The 23,370-nt window shown below is 34.2% G+C and overlaps 1 protein-coding gene across 1 annotated transcript; it reads right to left on the reverse strand.

Moving 5' to 3' along the window:
* Window positions 1-1,324: 1,324 nt before the first annotated feature.
* Window positions 1,325-22,422, reverse strand: SERINC1 (serine incorporator 1). The gene is made up of 10 exons (XM_044676887.1): window positions 22,297-22,422; window positions 19,896-20,057; window positions 18,194-18,363; window positions 12,778-12,857; window positions 10,267-10,404; window positions 8,246-8,415; window positions 8,035-8,125; window positions 4,966-5,110; window positions 4,644-4,874; window positions 1,325-1,560 (listed from the first exon to the last, which is right to left on the reverse strand). The coding sequence occupies exons 1-10, from the start codon at window positions 22,333-22,335 to the stop codon at window positions 1,425-1,427; spliced, it is 1,362 nt and encodes a 453-aa protein (XP_044532822.1). The 5' UTR covers window positions 22,336-22,422; the 3' UTR covers window positions 1,325-1,424.
* Window positions 22,423-23,370: the final 948 nt, after the last annotated feature.

The raw sequence follows: 23,370 nt of genomic DNA on the forward strand, positions 1-23,370 counted from the left end.
AAAGTCACACAGTTTATAAAGATCAAATAGTTACAAGCATACAAAAACAAGTGCTTAAGTTTCTAGGTTCATAATCAGAGTGCTCAATTCAAGATGGAAATATCTTTAAATAAAGCCTATGTATTTCAATTACATAGCAGCAAATACAAAAGCATTTAATAACATCTTTCAAACTGCATAACAAACTTTAAGCCAGGTTTCATTCCTTAGCATTGAGTCAAAATAATTCAGTCATTAACTATAGACATGCCAGCCACCAGCTGCAAGAATTACACGGAGTAATCCAAAACAGATCAGGTACAACACATACTATGAACAATACATTTTGTGGAAGAAATTTTGGTGCCATGTCAGTGTAATGGCAAATGCACTTAACTAGTCAGGAAACCTAGTTCTAAAACTGACAATGACCTCACATCTCTGGGTCTATTTCCTCATCTGGAACATGAGATGGTTGTAATCACTTAAGGTCTTATTCCAGCTCTAAAATTTCTTCCCCAGGTCAAAATTCTACTTCATCTTTTCCTTTAGCTGACTTCCACAATCCTTCCTATAATGTGACTCTAAGCCATGATTATTAATTTTATAAACTCAAAATTCACTTTTTGAAAAGTTAATATAAGTTTTTCTATATATAACGTACATTTTTTTTTAAAAATGGATTTCTTGGTTGGGGGGGGTGTGGTATTACTGAATGCTCACTCTATGACACTGACTCTAAGGAGGTTAGTTAACAAAACTAGTAAAACTGTACCTGCCTATAAAAATCTTCCAACTTTGGGAAATTAAAATGTATTACTTGGGCACTACCAATTAAAATTTGCATATTATATAATCCAAAACATTTCCTATGGGTGATAAACCACATTTCTTGGAATCATGAAAAATACAGGTAGATACCAGGTATCAAAAAAATGTCCATGTAACATATTTTAAAGAATTACAGAATAATAAATTTCTTACTAGGGGGTGTTTTTGAAGCAAGTCATCATGTATTATTAGAAGGCAGTCCTAACTTGCTTATTTAGCTGATAAATAACTTCTTCAATACCAACATACTTTAAAAATGTAAATTTTAAGCAAACATTTTTGCTTTCACGCTATTTCACTTTTCCCCTATACCTATAAAGTATTCCTTATAACCCCTATTTTTCCTATTACCTCACACAACACTGACTACATTTCACTGCTATTAAGTCCAACATAAATCAGTGAGCTTGGCAAGAAAATACCGAGTAAAATTGAAAGTGACACGATCTATGCCATGCAGACTAACACCAGGTAGGTTACCTTGTTAACATACACACACACACACACACACACACACACACACACACACACACACACATATTTACATCAAAGTCTGGAATACTGTCAATTTAAATGAGCAAGAAGCAAAAGAACGTTCATTCCAGAACTCCAGTTCAGTCAAAATCACGGTTTGTGAGGACAAGTGGAGCCACTAGTGTCCAAACATACAGCACAATACCAATCCAGCTTGAAGAAATTTTCACCCAAACTGAGGTCCATTTACTGGTCATCTCATGAGAAGGTTCATAACTAAAACATTTGGGGGTGGGAAGAAAGAGAAAAAAATATTAACAGTTAATCTTTAAGCTCTGAGTTTCAGAACTGGTTAAACACACACACACTCTCATTCTTTCTTTTTCAGAAAACCCCATAAAAAATAAACTCAACTGATTCCTTAAGTTGGATGGTATTATTCACAATAACAAAAAGATTTTGTTTCTGTTTAATGAGAGGATCTGTTGATGGGTTAAATGAGTCCTTAAAATAAGCTTTTCACAAAATTCAGGTTAAGTAGCCTTCCTAGCCCATTTCTGCTAAATAAAGTGAAGTAAATTTTAAAGAAGCACTTATTCAAATGGATGATGTTTCATTTAGTCATCATAATTAAGGAACATATTGTTCTATATAAAAAAATCTATATAAAAATATAAATTCTATATAATATTTTTTCAGAAAACAGAAAAGTCAAGACTTTTCAGCTTGGATCTGTTTCTTAAAAGTAAACCATACCTTTCTCTACATTCTTAAGTATTACACACCAGTCAAAGACTTAGAGCTGAAAGGAACCTGAAAATTTAAGGGAGTATCTCAATTGTACAAATAAATAAGGAAACGGACACTGGTATGGTTAAACAATTTGTTCAAGGTCACAAAAGGAGAAAAGAGGTAGAGCCACACTTTGAAGTGGTGATTTTTCCACAATTTCATTCTGCCTCTGAATATCACCATTACTTAATAATTCCACATGCTTTAACAAAGCAAAACAAAGCCACTGATTACTATGTAGTTTGTTTTGGCCTCTTTGGCTATTATCCTGTGCTTTGTTAAACTTTAAATACTTCTGTCTCATATTTTCATGGTAAGCAGTCATTTATAGAATATCTTTGTGCTTGATTTTACATACTAAACAATAGCTTTAATATTAATCCTAAATTTCTCCTAATTTATGGGATAAAGAATCCCATATATTTTGTAATAACTTAAAACCCTACAAAATAAAGTCTTTTTTTTTCCTAGGAGGCCCACTTTTTATTATGTCATAGCTATATTCTAAGCGTTTTCAATTATTAGTCACACCTCTGCATGAAACTCCAATTTTAGTCTGACATTTCATCAAATATTTGGCTATGTTAATCCCAGCCCCCCACTTTTACAGAATTTAGCAGAAAATGTATTCTACACATACATGAAATGGGAATTCAATATCCTTGTTGGGTTTCTGAACAGTCTTGAACAAAGCTTAAAAAAAAAAATCATAATAGGCTAACAAGTTCAAATCCTGCCAGACTCTGACTCTGGGCACTCACTTTATATGAATTTGCTCATCTGTAAAATAGTGATAATAGTACTTACCTTAAAGGATTATTATGAACATCAAAAAAACCTTAAAGCATTACATAAATATAATTACTGTCTTTAATAAACAATGATCAAGTCCAATGTGTTCCCAGTATAATGAAGAACCTTTACCATCTTTGCTTCATTTGAAAATAGTGTAGATTACAGTGACTAAGGTCTGAAATACAAACCAGTCATAGAACTTTTAAGAGTACTAAAACTGAGTTGTTAAAAATTTAATATTTTAAAACATCACTGTCAAAATGAAAAAAAAAAGTTATTTCATTTGTGTTAGTTCAAATTAAACAGAATAAGAATCTTGGAGCAAAGAAAAAATGTCCACATTTGCATTAATGGTGATACCACAAAAAATAGTGTTTAAAGAACTGATTGTAATGTCTAAGGACATAACTGGATCCCTTCTAATACCTCCAAATAGGTTTAGTGAGTAGGAAAAAAAAACTATAAATATCATATAGGTGTGAAGATGGTGGCATTCTAGGGCATAGTAGACCCCAGATCTCCCATGAACATACCTATGGGGCCTAGAAAATCTAAAAAAATTAAGAAGAATCAACTGTAGAGTCTTTGGGAAATCAAAAAAGAGCAATGGAATACTGTGGAGATTCTGAGCTAAACAAGTTAGGGTGAGTAGGAGGGAGAGAGAAAATTCCAGAAGACTTTATGAAAGGCAAGAAAATGCAGCACAATGTCTTGGAAACCTGTAGCATAAGGGAGCAAGCAGGAAGAATCCAGCAATTTAATAGCCCATTGGAATAATCCTTCCACTGAGGGAAAAATCTCATTTCCTACTCAGGACCAAACAGGCCCTGCCAAAGCCATCTACCTACTTAAGTACAAGCCTCCTCCCTTCCCCACAACTAGATACTGACCTTGCTTATGAGATAAGAAAGCCAAGAAAAATTCCAAATACCATAAAAAGAAGTATGTTATGGATTGAAAGACACCCATAGGAAAACCCAGAAGATAATGACTTCACAACTCCAGGGAAAGTCTGAAAGCAAAAAAAACTGCCTGACCACAGGAATTATGAGAATTCCTGGAAAAAATGAAATGAGGAAAAAAAAAAAAGGAAAGTCATAGAGGAAATAACAAAAAGGAGAATTGATAACTTAAGAGGTAAAAAAACCCTGACCTATGAACTAAATGTCCTGAAAATTAAAATGAACCAGAGACAAAACAACTTGGACCACAAGAAATATTAAAACTCAAAAAACTGGAAAATAAAGATAAAGAAAAAAAATCTAAGAGTATATGAAAAATAAAATTTCAAGAAAACAAGTCCTGGTAAATAAAGTAAAAAGTATTTGATAATCTGATATTCATGACCACCACTACCTTGCTCCCACCAAAAAAAGCCTGGACTCATTATTTTAAAAAATTACAAATGAAAATTACCCAGAATTCTTAGAACTATAGGGCAGAGTAAAGAAAGGAATCTTCAGTCACCTCCTGAAACTCAAAAATGAAAACTCTAGCCAAAATCGAGAACTTCCAGGTTAAAGGAAAAAAAACATAAAAAGCCACATGACCCACAGCAAAGTAGAAAATAATCTGTGGCAAAAGACATTACTCTAGTATTCATTTGATTTTGTGTTGTTTCAAAATAAAAAGTTTCTAAAATAACATTAATATTTTTGTGAAATTGGACCATCATATATAGTTCCTAAATTATGCCAAATGCAAAGCTGCCAGAATTTACAAAACCTTGGTGCCCCTTTAAAATCCAAAAATGTTAAAATTTCATTAAATACCTGTACCAGTTGGTCAGGGTCATCATGATATAAAGTGAAGCCAAGAAAAGCATGAAATGAAAGAAAGAGTAACTGTAAGTAACACCATCTCTTTCATTGTCTATTGCTCGGTGAACATCATCACCATCATCAAGTGATCCATCATGTCTTGCTACACCATCTTCTATTAGTGTTGATTCATCACTGGTCAAAGTCAGTTTATTAACCTGACTGTTGTTAGATGACCGGATGCTACAGAGAAAAGCAGAAAAGAAGAAAAAGCCATTAGTTTTAGAAAAATACTGTATTGTTTATCAACAAATATTTCAGGAATGATGCTTACCTTGAGTAAAGCACACAACACAAAAAGAGCATAAGTCCCACAATTCCTTGGGCATCCCACCACTGGACAGAGTCCCCTTGCTTTGGAGTGCTTGTTGTGACATTATAGCCAATTATACTCAATAAACTTGGATTGCACTGTCTGTCTGTGGAGCAAACAAAAAAATTCAAATACGACACTTTCCAAGGAACTTAACATATTCCTCATAATTACAAAAACTGAATTCAGAACTTTCAAGAGACTATAAATGTGACCAGAGAGAAGGTAAAAGCTAAAAATTATGCTCTAAGTAGATTTTGTTATTAAAAAAAATACATACATCATTAGTTAATATAGCACCAAACTTTTCAAAACATTTTATCTATTACCTTTTTTTTTTTTTAAAACCCTTAACTTCTGTGTATTGACTTATGACTTATGAGCTACCCAGCTGCCCCTATCTATTACCTTTTAAAATCCCACAATGTGTGAAGTTAAGATTTCTATTTTCAAAGGTAAGGAAGGAAACTCAGGCAAAAGTGACTGATCAAAAATAACAATGAATTAATGGGTAGATCACAGAACTACATCTCAGATATCTGTTTTAATTCTCAGTTTTTTACACAACTCTATGAGAATAGTGCTATTTACCAACCTATCCATGTTTTCTTTAGCCTGTTTTTTTTTTTAACCCATCTGTCTTAGTATCTAAGTATCGGTTCCAAGGCAGAAGAGTGATAAGAGTTCAGCAATTGGGTTATGTGACTTGTCCAGAGTTTCAGAGCTAGGAAGTATGTGAGGCCAGATTTGAACCCAGGCCCACCCATGTCTAGGTTTGGTTCTCTATCCACTGCCCTCCAGCTAAGTTTTTATGTACTTGTACTTCTTCAAAACCAGTGTGCTTGGGTCCTTGTTCTAGATAGTTCATGATTAGTTATGGTGTGCACAAGCTTTTTACCAGCTATCCCTTCCTCTTACTACATAATCAGCCCAGCTCTCTCCCAGTCATAGAAGTCTTTTTTTTAAAAAAACCTTTAACTTCTGTTTATTGGCTCTTAGGTGGAAGAGTGGTAAGTGTGGGCAATGGGGGTCAAGTGACTTGCCCAGGGTCACACAGCTGGGAAGTGTCTGAGGCAGGATTTGAACCTAGGACCTCCTGTCTCTAGACCTAAATCTCAATCCACTGAGCTACCCAGCTGCCCCCATATAAGTCTTAATGACATCCTTTACTCAGTTCCTACTGTTGGAATCCCTTCACTGGTAATCTACTGCAGTCTACCAATAAAACTCATCATATGACTTTCCATTGTTCTTTTGAGTGACCAACAACTTTGATTTTTGGGGGGAGATACTATGATATATCACATCACAGCCATACAGTATCAATAGATTATGGGTATTTAAAAGATAAACCTGCATTTCATAGAAGCTTGAGGAAAATGTGAAGTGTTTTTGAACTGCCTCAAAGAATTACAACTGGTTTTGCCTGTCTAAAATACTGATGGCCCAGTTCTACAGGCTGTCCAGCCAACTGCATATTGAAATTTCCCTGTAGATAATAGGGTTTTTCTGAGGATAGCCTTTAGTTTGGAATATTCCATCAAATCAAATAGGAAAAACTAAAAACAACAGGTAGAAGATGCAATGAGAAAAATCCATTTTTGGCACCAGGAAAACCCCCTAACAATTAAAACTATCCAAAAAGTAAAACAGGATACCTCAGGAAAGAATGAATGCCCACTTATTGGGTCTATTATACAAGGGGGTTTGTTTTATAAGTAATGATTAGATTTGGTGGCCAGTGAAATAAATTCTAAATCTAAAGTTTTGTGAAATGGTTTAAAAAAACAATCAAATAAGCATTGTGGAATCTTCAGACAAAGTCAATTATGCTACTATAACAATGTTGAGAATTATTTTTTTAAAAACCTGCCTGGTCTCTTCTCAAATTTTCATCAAGGATGACTCTGAAAAGGGTAAAATTACTCTTATAAATTTTAGAAAGACAAGAAAAGCAAGGATTAAATAACTGTACATATTTTTTGGATTTCCTTTTGTTTTGATAAGTGCTTATGATTTTTTTCAAGCATTTATCTCTGCTGTTGATCCCTTATTGTCTTAAAAATTTTGCTACCCCCAGCACACATTTCCATTAAATACTTGGTATACTCCAGTTATTTTCCCATATTTGTTTTCTTTGTGTCATTTTTACTTTCTTGTGTGGCACCTGGAGAGTTTGGGGTAGAGATTTGGTGTTAAAAGATCAAATGTGGTACGTCTACTGTTACTGCTAAAAAGTTAAAAAATATTGTTACCAGTTATTTTCCCTCTGAAAATATACTCAATTTTTGGTGTTATTTCAATGCTTATTCCATTTTGTACCTCCAGACGATAGTTTTCAAGAATATATCAATGTCCCATAGGTATGATACTACTGTATATTATACAGGCCTCTGGCCATTCTCATTTCCTATCTTTGACCCACTTCAAAACATTTTTGGCAATTGCTGTCCAAGCTCATTTTTGCATGAGGTTTATCAAGTAAATAATTAATTTTTGGTTCTATCACGCTTCTCAAAAAAAATCTCTATTTCATCCTATGAAATAGGTTTTGGCACATAAAACTACAGTGCCTCATTATGGTCTTTCTGCAAACATTCACCATGAACATGACAAATGTCCATAGTGTTCCACGAAATCTTTTATTTACCTATCCACAAGGAAAAACTAAAAGAAATCCTTCCATTTAGCGGTTTCATTTCTGGCTTCTACTTTTATTTAAAATATGATTGAAAAGAGTGATATTTAGTTCTTTTAGTAGAACATCCACTCTGAAATGTTATAAGACATGTTCGGTAATCTTATCCTATAGCCAACTTGATACTAATAGTGTCAAAGTTATCTCTGTTATATATTTCAAGGAATCTGGTAAAATTTTGACATGCACATGGATAATATCTCGTTGTAGGAACATCTTTCAAGTGGAATTTTTGCTAAGTGAAGCATTTGTAAAGAGAGATGATTGGATTTCAAGAAAAAAGTCTGTTAGGTTGAAAAAATATCAAGGGCTAATTTTAACATATAACATACCTGGTTCATTTGTCATAGCAGACCAGGTCAAATACATCGTATAGATTGTGATTACTGAAGACTGCAACAAACCAGATCTTGGCTGTGATTCCTAAATAACAATTAAAAAAATGAAAAATCACCCATACAATTGGAATTGTTTCAATATTTACAAACATTCAGAAATGAATATGATTGTCAATTGAAAGAAGTCTTCAAATAAATAGCTTACTTGAATCTTGGGCAGAATAGACATTACAGAAGCTCCAATGCATAGGAGCATGTTGACACTGATAAAGGCCTTATTTTCTGAGCAACCATCTGGGCGAGTATAGTAAACAAAGAACAGGACTATAGCAACTAAAGACAGCAGGTAATTCATTGCTGTAGCTGATAACAAAGCTGTGAAAAGAAATAGAGAGCTAAGTTTCATCACAAATGTTAAGAAATGAATATCGGTTTATATTAGAAAAAAACACATTTACTAAATAATTTGTATTACCAAAACTAAAACCAAACCATATACCATATAGCTGCTGGTTTCATATAAGCTTTGGAAGAAGAGAAATTCTAAGTTTTAGTAAATGTTTTACTCCTATGGGATAGTGCTTAAAAGGGAATATCATAAAAACTTTTATTTCATATTTAAGATATCATGAGTCTATAATTTTGCTTATGCTGGCATTATATCTCCTGATAAAGACTGCAACTCCTCTAAAACTTATAATATGATTTGGGGAAATTGCTAAGAAAAAAAAAAAACTTGTCAGTCTTTACCATATGGGTTTAGAGCCTCGCCAAACTTAAGCATAACAAAGATAGTCCTTCACTGAATTCATAGTTGAAGTCCTTTCAAAACCAGTAGGGCATGCCAAAGGTTTGTTTCTCTGGCAAAACTTTCAACAACCAACAGTGGCCTCTTCATTATCATAAGGTTTCAAGATAGAGAACACCAAAAGATAGGGAAAATCTACTCAGGCTATTGGTAGATATGTTTTGGTAACGGCATTTGAAAAGTGAAGTCCTTATTTTTATTCCCACAAAACTACTTTCTTGTGAGCAAAATATTCAAAAATAAACTTTAAATATCTAATAAAATAATTTGGAAGCCTTCAAATATATAAAGAAAATAAGTTATATTTCTTTTGAATACCTCTTAAAATATGCAGGTATCAGTTCTGGGTTCACTATGGCCTAAAATAAAATGTGCATAAATGCTGTAATAGAAATATGTAAAAAAAAAAATAACAAAAAACCTTTATCTTCATCAAAAAATGAAGTTTCCAAGATACAGAAAAGTATCAAAGATATATATTTTCTATCAAGTACAACTTATAGTATATGAATGAAGTATTTCTTCACAACTCAGTATCATTATGTAATAATCAATTATTGTACTATATTGTAAGGATGTGAGGCTTTAAATAAACTATTCAGAGGCACAGTGGTATTTATCCTTTACCTTAAATAGACCCAGACTTTAGCTGCTTAGGTTTCTTTTGTCTCTATACAAGCAAGTGTCTCTTGTTATTGTGCATGCCCTTCATAGTGCTAAGCCCTTTTCTAATAGGCAGCAAGCTATAAAAGTAGATGACTAATGACTCATAATATCTTGACTGAAAACAAATGATAAAACTTTTAGTCTAAAGCTACTGTATCTTTATGTTTTGCTTTTCAAAGCTCTTTCTTCTTGTCTTATGGTTTTATCACATTCCAGAGAACTGTTTGTTAGAAATGTCATGTCTAGAAAATGTAGTCTTGGGTACATTATAATTAAAATACCTTATAACTAAAAATGTTTCCTCTGGGTACATTTCCTCATCTGTAAAATGAGAGCACCATGCTAGATGGCAACTCAGTCCCTTCTAGCCCTAATTCTTTGATCCTACAATCTGTTGTGGTTCAGTTGTTTCTCAGAAATTTTCGACTCCTTGTGACTCTATTTGTGGTTTTCTTGGCAGAGATACTAAAGGAGTTTGCCATTTCCGTCTCCAGCTTATTTTATAGATGAGGAAAACTAAGGCAAACAGTAAGGTTAATTGATTTGCCCATGATGACAAAGCTATTAACTATTTGAGGCCATATTTGAACTTAAGGAGATGTGTCTTCTTGACTCTAGGCCCAGCACTCTTTACTGTGCCACCTAGTGCCCCAGATCTGTACACCTAATTAAACAAGAAACAATATGATTGAAAATGAACCTATAACATATTATATGTTTGTTTATGCCCTTGAAGCACTACAAGGTCTTACCTGCATACCAACATCTTGAGTTCCCTTCTTCCATTTTTTCAACCCATGATTCATTCCATGAGTGCGCAAAGTCAATAAGTAAAACCAGCTGGATGAGGATGAAGCAAAATGCCCCTGCCATGCCCACATAAAACCACACTGAAAAAGAAAGAAGAGTAACAAATTCCTCCTATAAAAGTTATTTTGTATTTTTTTTTCATAAACTTAGATATATAAATGTGGTCTTTATGATAGGTTTGGAAGCTCTTTAAAAAAATAACACTTTCCCCCCACCTCCTCCCCCATTGATTATCCAGTATCTAAAACAAGCCTTGGAACATAGTAAATGCTTAATAAAAAAAAGTGCTGTTTGATAAATTAATTAATAAAAAGGACTAGTGATGGGGGGGAAAAGGGCAAATATTACATGACCAACAACTGAAAGCCTGGTTTAAAAAATAACATATTTTAATGTAAGCTCAAAGAATAGCAATGATAGTAACATATAAAGCTGAAACTAGAATGCCCCAAGACAAGACAACTGGATTAAGAGTCTAAGAATGTATCATAGTAAACAAACAAACAACAATCTGAGAATATTAAATTTGACAATATAAACCACTTTCCTCCAAAATCACCGTAATGCCAATAAATAAAAGCTATTCTTTTTAATGTCACATAGCATAATAACCAAACACACACACACACACACACACAATCTGGGCAGTAATTTAACCAAGGAACGCTGGGCAATAAGGAAAAGGTCTGGGGAAAATTCTATATATAGAAAGTCATATATATATAGAACTAGATCTGGAAATGATTTTTCAAAAAGACTTTTTAATACGAATACCCTAATTTTACAAATGAAAGGGATTTGAAAATGCTGAGTAAAGTTAAGTGATTTGTCCAAGCTCACAAAGATAATAAGAAACCTAATAAGTAAGCAAATCATCAAAAATGTCTATCAATCACGGTAACTGCAATGCTTTAGATGACAGAAATGGATAAAGTTTCAATCATGTTCAACTTTTTGGGAAGCCGTTTGGGGTTTTCTTGGCAAAGATAGAGTGGTTTGACATTTCCATCAGAGATAAGTGACTTGCCTAGGGTTTACACAGCTACTAAATGTCTGAGGCTATATTTGAACTCAGAAAGAGGAATGTTCTTAACTCCAGTCCTGGCATTCAAAACACTAAAATACCTAGCTACCTTAAATTTATAGAGGTATAATATTTAATTTATGTAGAGAATATAAACCTGAACTTTTAGAAAGCTAACAAAGGTATCTTTGCCATATTACTTTAAAATAAATTATCACTACATAAAGCCATGGAGATTTTTCTTCAAAGCTAGGCTGTCCTGAAGTTCAAATACTGCCTCTGAAACATGCTATATGTGTAAACCTGGACAAGTCATTTAACCTCTCAATAGTCTAGGCAAAGATTTAAATTGCAAAAAAAGGATTTACTGAACTAATACCATTAAAGCTGCAATTCATATACTTGAATATCAAAATTATCTTATACAGAACCAAAATAAGTTCAATAGAATAGATGAGAAATCTACACAGATGAAATATATAGATGATTAATGTTTGATAAACCCATGGCTAAACATTAGGGAAAAGAATCAATTTAAATGCTACTTAATGCATTTGTTTATAGTTAAATGTTTTTAATGGTACTGGTGGTTACTAAGTACATAATAAAAAATTAAAAGGAAAAAGAAACAAGGAGAAAACTGAGTACTCATAAAAAATAATACATTTAGCTTGGCACAGTGCCTGGTACATAACAAGCACTTATGCTTATTGATGGATAAATTAGTTTTCTACATGTTAGGTGTTCCTTTCTTTTGGAAAAAAAAGAGCAGTGATATGTTACAATCTCTAATATTGGAAGGAATATCAGTCTTGAGATAATGGATCTAACATTAGAGGGTAGATATATTGTCAATAAAATAGAAAAATAGATAATCTTCACGATCCATGATGGATTTGTTGATTCACAATAAAAAACATCAAAACATTGAGACAAATAACCCAGGAGAAAAAAAAGCTTTCCCATCCATTTGACATGATTATGGTGGTATAATAAGAGACAACAAGCACATATTTATTGACCCCACACAATTCACAGCTAAGGAGATGAATCTGAAGTACTTGATTATTCTGATTTCACACCTCAATAAAGATAAGAGTCATTAAACTTTTGTAGAAAGATGAGTTTGATTTTGACACTTTTAAAGTATGAAAAGAACATGGATATCTAGAGTTCAAGGAAGGATTTGGATAGATAAAAGTTGAAGTCTTTAGTCTGTTGATAATAGCTGAAATAGATGAGACCAACAATTCTGGTGTACTATAAATAAAGAAAAAGTTCAAAGAATAGGTCTTGGGGGCCACCTACATTCAGAACAAAGAAGAGAAACAAGAGAAGTCTGATGATAGAACTAAGCAAATGTAGTGTGTCACAGTAGACAATGGAAAATGTGATGTACACACCCAGTCAAAATATTTCATGTTCTTACCAGTAGTAAAGGGTCCTTCTGGGATAAAGAAAGCTCCAACAGTAATTGCCACTGCTGCTACAAATTTAAAGAACCAGAATCTAAAACAGAAAACCATGAAGATTCTTATATTATTAGAAGTTCAAATACATTTAATTTATATGATATATATTAAAATGTTTTCATATTTTAAAATATATGTAATTTCATATATACAAAAAGTTAAGACCACATCAAACAGCAGCTAGTCATGAAACAATATTTTGGACAGGCTACTATAAAATAAAGCTTAACTTTAGGAAATTACACAAGTGATGACATTTTGACAAGACTATCAGTTGCAAAACTATAAGGATGAGTTTCTATAAAACATAAAACACTGAACAAATTAAAGATGTATGAATATATGTACACTGCATCTAAGTCTATTCTTAGATCTAAAAAGTTAGTTAAAAGAATATTAATCTTTATCTTGATAATTCAAGAATATCAATGAATATGAGTTATCTTTCCTATGTAGCAGTCATAGGAGAGAACCTAACTAGAAAAAGGATTCTGTAAAACACTACAGTCAAATAGGCATACAGATATATGTTGAGTTTATTACAAATTATCAAGATAAAAACTGACAGCTGACAAACTCAGAAAGCGAATCATTCTCTTATGTCATTTTTATTCGTTTTCTCATCTATCACAATATCATACAAGTAAAAATACACTGGGTAAATAGTTCAAATGAAGATTAACTAGACTCATAGTTATCACACTGAGTAGCATTCAGATCATTAAGTATCTATTACCAAGACCCTAACCAAGAAATCCCATCCATAAGATGTTCAATGATGGATTTTATAAAGTCATTGCCTCAAAGTCCTAGGACACTGAAAAAGCAAGCATTTTTTTTTGATGAAAAATCGAATTTTAAGGAAAATCATTTAGTATAGGTCTTATTACAAAGAAATTCAAGACACAAAAACTGGGAAGTGTCCTTTGAGTATAATCAAAAATTTCCCAATATAGCAAAATATTGTTTTGCTTTAAAAAAGTCTCTTCAAATGAAAAACAAAGCAATTTATTTTTATTTAATATGTAGTACTTTTAAACCACTGGTTCATTCTCTTTAGGAAACAAAGTGATAATTTGCTACACATGAAAACATTTTCTTTGGTGTGGGGTTCATGTATACGAAATAAGCTGACACCATCATTGTGAAGCAGATGAGATTCTAAAATACAACTTAATTCTTGATTTTCTACATCTGCAAAGCTGTTTTAAAAAACATTTTCCCCTACATCCTCAGAATATATAAATCACATTTATATGGTTAACTTGATGGGAGCTGTATATTCACTGATGTGAGTATTCCCACTAATTCCACAGACTTGAGTCCCATTCATACTTTATTATTCTGTGCGATTCTTGTTGAAATTTTCCAGTATATTCTTCACAAGTGGTCCATTTGACAATGCTCAGGGAATGATGGAAAAAAGCATACTTTCTACACATCTCACTTACTGAATAACTAGCCAACCTGTTCTGGTCATATATAAATTTCTCTGATCCTTTCTTATGTTCACTTCTTCATGCTGTGAACTATTCCCTGCCCACCATGAATTTATCTCTCCACCCTCTTTTGGGCTTCAGCAATATGCATTCTTCATCTATTGATTTTTCCAGTATGGATAGTTAAGATAGAATTAGGAAATCAATTTAGGAGTTTCCACAATGTTCTAAGGGCAACTAATACAAATATCACCTGAAAGCAGGACATTTGAAGGACCTTATAATCCCTAGGGAGTCTCTTTCATTTGGACTCTTTCTGATTTTCTTTCTAACAATCAAATACCTTTAGAAAGCATACAGTATTCTGTTTTATGCTTTGCTGTATATTTATAACCCGAGTCACCAAAAAAAGTTCTCATTTCATTTTCAAAAGTATTTTCTGAGATTTTAAAAGTGTGCTTAAGATAGCATTTTGGTCTTTCTGATCATTTTTTTTTTTAAAACTCTTACTTTCTGTCTTGGAGCCAATACTGTGTAGTATTTTGAAAAGTTAAAGAAAAAAGCCATTAGTTTGAAAAAATAGTGACTGTGGCAGATGTGAAGTAAAGAAATGAACTCTGGGAGTTAAGAGAATTGGATGATGGAGCAAGATACATTGGAAAGTGCATTTATTTATAGTTGAAGAATTTGAGTTTGAATCCTGGCCCTACCTCTAAGTCATCTTGTTCAATTCCCTTCATTGCTCTAAGCTAAGGTTTCCTCACCTGTAAAATTTTGGAATTGAGTCATACCACTGTTGGGTTTATACCCCAGAGATAATAAGGGAAAAGACTTGTACAAAAATATTTAGAGTAGTATTAAAGATTTTTTTAAAGGAAGGGAATAAGCATTTATTAATTTATTAAGTACCTATAACATAACAAGTACAATGTCAAAGCACTCAACAAATCTCTTGAATAATGGCATTATTTGTAATTAGAAATAAAAAACAGAAAGAACTTAAACATAATAGTTAAATCAACTATCATACTTTAATGTAATGGAAAATTCTAAGATCAACAAATATGGTGAAACTAAGGAGAGATATAGGAAGATATTTATTAAATAATGGGAAATAAAAGGTAGAACCAAAAAACCAAGTATATTCTATATATCTATGTAAAAAGAAAGATGAATGGGAAATGGACAAACCTGAAAAAGACTAGCTAAAAATCTGTATTTTACATATTCATACTCATGTATTTAAATATAAATAATTGCAGAGTATGTTGATTGGTTGCATTACTTGGTTGTATTAATGTTTAATATTGATTTTATTGTAAATCATTTAAGTTTAAACACTTGTGCATTTACAAATGATCATTTCAAATGTCACTTATTTTTCATAAAAGAAAAAAAATTATAGTCTCAATCAGCTTCTCTCCATTCATTTTCATTTAAAGTTGCTTACATCCCAAAAAACAACCACCTACAATTATGCTTTGATGTAGAATGTCTATATTCTGAACTAGGGTCTTTAGTTTTAGATCATGAAAAGTGTTAAAGAGGACAACTATAGAATTAGGTTTCAGAAAAAAAAAAAAACAGTTCATGTAGTATTGCGTTTGGGTCATTCTATAGTCTCCTAATTATCTATCTATAAAATCTGTAAAAAGTCCTGATACAGTTTTAAACTATAATAGTTGCATGCATTCTTGAGTAATGTGATCTGTATGAAAGCTACATACTCCAATAATGAATCATTTTTTAAAAGCATGCATGTTAGAACTAGAAGGGATCTTAAAGAGAGATCCAATTGAACTCTCCTTTTAGACAAGAAAAAACTAAAGCACTGATTTTGAAAGGTTCAGTCATATATTTAAGGGTATGTAGTTTATAGCAAAACTGAGATTAGAATGATAAGATATTAGTTTTAGAAGTATAAAAAACTATAGAGATTATCTAGTAGTACTTTATAATTTTATTATTTTAAATTAAGCCAAAATTTCTGCCTTGTTTCATATCATCATTTCTAGAAATGTCTCCCATTCCTCCAAAATAATTATTACAAGGAAAATCAGGTAAGCAAAAACACCAGATACAATGACTTATTATTATGTACACAACATTCTGCCCTAGTAACATACCCCTGGCCTGTTTTTTTTTTTAAACCCCTAACTTCTGTGTATTTGGAAAAATGGTAAGGGTAGGCAATGGGGCTCAAGTGACTTGCCCAGGGTCACACAGCTGGGAAGTGTTTGAGGCTAGATTTGAATCTAGGACCTCCCGTCTCTAGGCCTGACTCTCAATCCACTGAGCTACCCATCTGTTTTGAGGGAGGTATGTTTCATTATTTGTTCATCGAGACCATTACTGCCAATCCCCAAATTTTTCTTTCAACTTATTTAATTAATTAATTTAGAATATTTTTTCCCCATGGTTACATGATTCGTGTTCTTTCTCGCCTCTCCTCCCATCCCCCTCCTGTAGCCAGCACACAGTTCCACTGGGTTTTACATGTGTCACTGATATAAATATTAAAATTGATAAAAGCTGATATAATATATATTAGTATTTTAATTAAAGCCATGCTGATAGATAATTAGACCACACGCTTTTAAGCATTCAAAACTGCCGCTTCCATTACTGTCTCAAGTCTGCTGGCCAAGAGACCACTCCCCTCCTAACCCAGGAGATTTAAGCTCTTCCCTGGGTCAAGACGTTGGCCTTCCCAAGCCCAAAAACTCGGAAACGGAAACCAGTTGGACCATGTTGGATCACGGGAAATGTAGTTTTGATACATTTCCCATGTCCATAGAAATATATACACTTTTAGATGGCATTTCCCAAATTTCACTTTTACACTGATCAAGACCTATTTTCATATTATTATTAAGATGATCATTTAAGAGTCTATGTCCCCAATCATATCCCCAGTTGACCCATGTGATCAAGCAGTTGTTTTTCTTCTGTGTTTCTACTCCCAGTTCTCTCTCTGGATGGGGATAGTGTTCTTTCTCATAAATACCTCAGAATTGTACTGGATCATTGAATTGCTGCCAGTAGAGAAATCCATCAACTGTGCCACTGTGTATCTATCTGTGTACAATGTTCTCCTGGTTCTGCTCTTTTCACTCTGCCTCAATTCCTGGAGGTCATTCCAGTTCACATGGAACTCCTCCAGTTCATTATTTCTTTTAGCACAATAGTATTGCATCACCAGTATATACCACAATTTGTTCAGTCATTCCTCAATCAAAGGGCATCTCCTCATTTTCCAATTTTTTGCCACCACAAAGAGTGCGGCTATAAATATTTTTGTACAAGTCTTTTCCCTTATTATCTCTGGGGTATAAACCCAACAGTGGTATGGCTCAATTCCAAAATTTTACAGGTGAGGAAACCTTAGCTTAGAGCAATGAAGGGAATTGAACAAGATGACTTAGAGGTAGGGCCAGGATTCAAACTCAAATTCTTCAACTATAAATAAATGCACTTTCCAATGTATCTTGCTCCATCATCCAATTCTCTTAACTCCCAGAGTTCATTTCTTTACTTCACATCTGCCACAGTCACTATTTATTCAAACTAATGGCTTTTTTCTTTAACTTTTCAAAATACAAAGTACAATTTCCCACCAAAGTAGAAGTTTATGTTCTGATAGTCCAATGTGAATAGTGAAGTTATAAGCATTTTCTCCTTCATTTAGGTAAGAAATAAATACAACCTGAGAATCTTTAATTTTATAACCACCAGAATTTCCCCTAAAACTATTCAGCAAAATTTAAATAACCGAAACTGCCACTCTAGTTAACTAGCTTTTCTAACCATAAAATGTACATTAAAACAGTATAATCATTGTCGATATTTAGCAAAGCATTTACTTTTCATTAGGCAGGCTAAGAATTACTATCCATTTTTTTTTCAGTTTCTAGAAGAAAAGTTTAAAACTTACCCATTGTGCACTGCAGCTCTAGGATCACTGCTGCTCTTCACTTTGATCATCAATAAGGAAAACAGAAGGAAAAACATGGCCATACCAAAGCATAAACGGTAGACAGCTTTGTATCCAACCAATACGTTGCAAGGCACAAGTCCTGTCCCACTATCACAAAATCCAGGAATCTAGGACAGTAAACAATATACCATGAGCAATAAGACTTCCAATAAGAAAGAATATAAAATTTACACAAACTAAATCTATAGAACTAAATCTCCAAAATGCAGGGATTCCTTAAGAAAAAAGAAATCTTGATGCAGATTTACTACCTCGTGCTACTATATTTCAAAAGACTTTTTGATGCTTATGAATCATGTAGGTTTTCTGAATTTTTAAAAACTGCATTTTATTTTGAGACATTCCTATCCTCCAGTGGCCTCCCCACAACCAAAAACTAAAAAGTCCCCATAATTCAATCTATACAAGAATATATAAGAATACTTGTGTTTTTTTTTGATCCATTTAATAGAATACCATTTCTTTTTCTTTCTTTCTTTTTTTTTTTTTTAAACCCTTACCTTCTGTCTTGGAGCCAATACTGTGTATTGGCTCCAAGGCAGAAGAGTGGTAAGGGTAGGCAATGAGGATCAAGTGACTTGCCCAGGGTCACACAGCTAGGAAGTGTCTGAGGTCAAATTTGAACCTAGGACCTCCCGTCTCTAGGCCAGGTTCTCAATACGCTGAGCTACCCAGCTGCCCCCAAATACCATTTCTTAAGGAGTTAAGATGGCTCATCAATTTTTAACTGTTTACAGCTCAATTATAAGAATATTATGCTTACAAATCTCATTTATTAATAAAATTAACTTCTAACAAAACTCCTCAGAATTAAGATTTAATTTTTACCAGAATTATTCCTAATTTATGAACATATAATCTATAGTCTGGTCATAGCTATTACATTTCAATCTGCTCAAATAAAATGACTTCTTAAATGAAATGAGCAATTAGGATGAGCTAACACAAAATAATTCTGGAGCTGAATCTGAGTTCAATTCAGTCCTAAGATACAGTGAACTTGGGCAAGTCACTTAAACTCTGTTTGCCTTAATCCACTAAAGAAGGAAATGATAAACCACCCCAGGATCTTTGCCAAGAAAACTCCATGGAATACATAGTCCACGGGGACATGAATATTCTGACATAACTGAACAATTATTTTTTTAAATCATTCATAGGCATCTAAAACATAAGAATGGGAATCAACCATTATAAGAATTTAAGATTTTAGTAACTCAAATACAGGTTAAATATCTCTTTTGCTAACTAGTTCATTAAAGTTGGAAAGAGGCTTAGAAATTATCTAGCTTGTTTTTATCATTTAGAGAGGTTAACTTAACATATTCAAGAGCACACATTGTCATACTAAGATATTTTTGATCCCAATAATGTTAATGGACATATAGAATGAATTATGCCATGTGCATATGTTACCTTCCACCAACAATGTTGAGTTCTTCCAGGGAAACAGTATTTTTTTTAACCTTTACAGAACCTAAGCATAAAATGCTACTTTATTTGGGGAAAAAAAAAAAAAAAAAAAAAAACCTGATAAAATCAACTATATCACTTGCCATTATCACTGCACTGATAATTCTACTGAAACTTTATACATACTACAAAAACCAAACAGCAAAAAAACAGAAAGAAACCTAACCTTATTTAACTGTTCTTCCATTCCTGGTATCAACATCACACAGGATATACCCACACCAATAAGCAAAAAGAAGGCATAAATCAGCCTAGTTACTGTGGAGTTATTTCCACTGGGGCAGCAACGGCACAGTAGACAGGGGGCACTCCCACACAAACATGGTATCTGGTAAAGAGAAAAATGTTAGAAACAAGAAATACTTTCATATATAGAAAGCCAAACTACATTTACCCAGAAAGAACTATCTAAAGTTAGAAAGTTGTTTACCAAAATTTGAATTAGTGATAGATTACAGATGCTTTCATTTTATACAGTATATAATTCAGTTACATTAAAGATGTTAGAGAAAGGGTGTAATTATTTGTGTGATGTTAGAGATTTTGTGGTGCTCTGGTTTTTATTAACCTCATTAGTCAATTCTATTATTCTTCAATTTCTTCCGTGAAAATATTATGTAGGATCCCTCAATTAAAAAAATATGAAATGTGTGACTTAGAAATAAAAATCACTGGATTTTCAAGTCTAAAATTTGTGATCCCTAAGGTATAAAACAAGGCCTTTCTGATCAGTCAGTGCAGTGTTTTGTTTTTTTTTTAGCTACACCACCCCTGCCCACCCAAGAGGCAGGCTTTTTTTTGAAGGGGTGGGTGGGTGGAGGAAAGATCAAAAAGGGAGGCACAAATTACAGATTAAATTAATGTGATTTTAAAAAGAATAAATGGATCACTATCACCAAATACAGTATCGCTTAAGTTCAAATTTTGCCAGGAAGCAGTGGAAAAATACTGAAGGGGGAAGAGACAAGAATAAAAACAAAGGAGAAAGGACAAAGAAACTGAAAAAGAGAAAGACTTATGTTAGTGGAGGAAACTAAATGAACAATAAGGAAAATAAAAGGAAAAATACTAGAAATACCAGGTTTTGTTCTCCAAAGAGATCATTTGTGCCATGAAGAGACCCTTATGCATAAAAAAAATTATTCTTTGTAGACAGCAAAAAGCTTCTCATAATTCCATCAAAGGCTGAAGGGCTTAACTCCCTTAGGTTTTAAAGAATATCATTAATTATCAATTAAGGAATTCAACTAAATTTGACTCTTCTAGCTATACACTTAAGGACAATCCCAACATCTGCATAAATGGAAGTTGATGTTTATTTTGGAATTTTCTGATTTTCAAAGCTTTTCTTTCGTTTTTAAAACCAGTCATCTCTGGAATCTTCCCTAAGTCTTACTATGTCATTGTTTTTTTGAAAAATGATCATAAGATGACAATTTACAACTGAATGGAAGTCTAGTCCAATCCCTTTATTTTAAGGATTAGGAAACTGGAAAAAAACAAACACACTGATGGTAGGTTTAAGTGGTAGAGAACTCCAAAATACAATATTTCTTTCATTTTGTCATTTTGCCTAAGCTTTCTTGGCAATGTTGCAAGTCATGGGTGGGTTTTCCAAAGGAAAAAGAGTTATCCCACAAGGTATTTATTCTAAGTCTAAAAAATTCACTTTCTTGGCCAGATTCTTCTAGGCACATAAATTATTCCCTGGTTAAAGCTTAGTATTTTAGGAAACGTACTACCTCTTTCTCACCACTTGGGCAAAGATGACTCTTGTTTGTTTTAAGCACCAGGCAAAACAGCATTCTGACAACATTTCAAGGTTTAGGCAGTTTACACAATTCTTTCCTAACACCGCCAAGAGCTAGACAGAACAGGCGTTAAACTAGTTTCGATTTTACCGATTAAAAATTTTAGCCTCTGGGAAGAAGGGTGACTTGCCCAAGGTCACCCTGCTGGAACCTAGGTCTTCCAAACTCCGGAGCTCTTCCATATTCACCAAACAGCAGTTCGGCAACGCCACGCTTTTTCCTCCACATTTTCATATGTCCTACAGATTGACTCAGTCCTCCTCCCATTAAAGAACTACCAAGATTTCCAACAGACGCCCTCAGGGATCAAGAGAATGCAGGGCGGGTCCAGACGAGCCGCACAGTAAGGGAAGATAACAAACCAGGCAGTCCAGGGCCGCCGCAGAAGGCCGACCGAGCACTCGAGGCCTTAATAGGCTGGGCGGACGCGGGGAGGGGAAGAAACGTTAGGGGGAACGAATGACGCCAGCCCTTTTCTTCCCTTTCTACCCAAGCCAAGACGACTCCAAACACGTCTCCCACATCCCCACCTCCTTCGGCCCGATCCAGGGCTTGAAGACGCACTCAGGCCCCAGACAACGAGATATGGGACGGAAAGGGGGTGGTGGTTTGGCCAAACCTAGGAGCCCTAGTGGGGCATCATCCTGGGGAGGGGGAAGGGAGACGGCTCCGCGCCGCGCGCCTCCCTCCCGAGAGTCCTTTACGTCCCACAGTAAGCTCTCCAACAGCCCCTGAGAACACTGGAGGGTAACTTACCCAGCTCGCCATGGAGCACAATCCCAGAACACCCCCCATCTCCAAGAGACGGCAGGAGCTCCAGGAGCTGTAAAGATGGTGCCAGGTTCTTTTTCCCCTCACAGCTTATTTACCATCTTCTAGGCACATCCGGCCCAGACCCCGCCCCTGCCTCCACAAGAACTACGTCATTTCCCGGCGAGCGGAGGATGGAGAAAGAAACTCCGGAGATCAGGGTGGGCTGGGATAGTGATGGGGTTACTGTAACGAATTCAGTCCGGTGTCCGGCTAGAGGGCACGAAGAAAGGATGGTTCCTGGCCGCTTGCGGCCCTGAAGCGCACCTTTTGTGTGACTGGGTTGTCTGTTCAGTTAAGCTGAAAAAAGCATTCCTGTCTTTAAGGTGGTGCCGGCCTCACCCACCTTCAGGGAGCCGCCCCGCTTCCTCCGCATTTGCCGCAGAGGCGGGGCCAGAACGTGAGAGCTGCGCCGGCAGAGCTTTCTTTCGTTCCCTAGAGGGGGAAGAGGTCCGGGGAAGTGGGTATGTGGAACCGAGATCAAGGCCCTTTCCGTGTGTCCTAAGGCCCAGTAGCATCTGAAGCATAATTGTCCTCTTCTATTTCCCCCAGCAAATCAGCGTCTTTTAAAAAAATTTTTTTTTAATAAACTGTCTTACGTTTCTTCTGCACGCATATACACAGTTTTTATCTCTCATTATTATTAAATCATTCTTTTTTCACAATGTTTTCAGGTGTTGTGGATTCAGCTAGATTTGGAGTCAGGAAGACCTGCATTCAAATTATGCCTTAGTCCCTAGTAGTGCGACTTTGAGCAAGTCATTGCCTCTTCCATCCTCAGTTTTCCTCATCTATAAAATGAACTATTGGTTCATTCAGTATATATGTAAAAATATAATGGAGTTTACAACTTGATAGACAATAATATAATAATAATGTAAATTACCACATGTAATAAATTCATTACATAAATAATAGTAATGCAAAATAACTTATTAAATACATAATAGAAGTATAAGGAAATAATTCTAGGCCTTCAGAAGTAGAATGATTATTTCTCTTAAGGAGACCAGTATAGGT

The sequence above is a fragment of the Gracilinanus agilis genome, chromosome 4 (assembly GCF_016433145.1).
Source record: "Gracilinanus agilis isolate LMUSP501 chromosome 4, AgileGrace, whole genome shotgun sequence".
Taxonomy (NCBI): domain Eukaryota; kingdom Metazoa; phylum Chordata; class Mammalia; order Didelphimorphia; family Didelphidae; genus Gracilinanus; species Gracilinanus agilis.

Bases quoted from the DNA above. Each gene is read 5' to 3' on its own strand.
- SERINC1 (XM_044676887.1), bottom strand. From the start codon at position 22,335: ATGGGGGGTGTTCTGGGATTGTGCTCCATGGCGAGCTGG. The intron at 18,364-19,895 runs GTTAGGTTTCTT...TTACTGTCCTAG, and splicing joins TGGAAGAACAGTTAAATAAG to ATTCCTGGATTTTGTGATAG. The intron at 8,126-8,245 runs GTAAGCTATTTA...ATTGTTATTTAG, and splicing joins CTATTCTGCCCAAGATTCAA to GAATCACAGCCAAGATCTGG.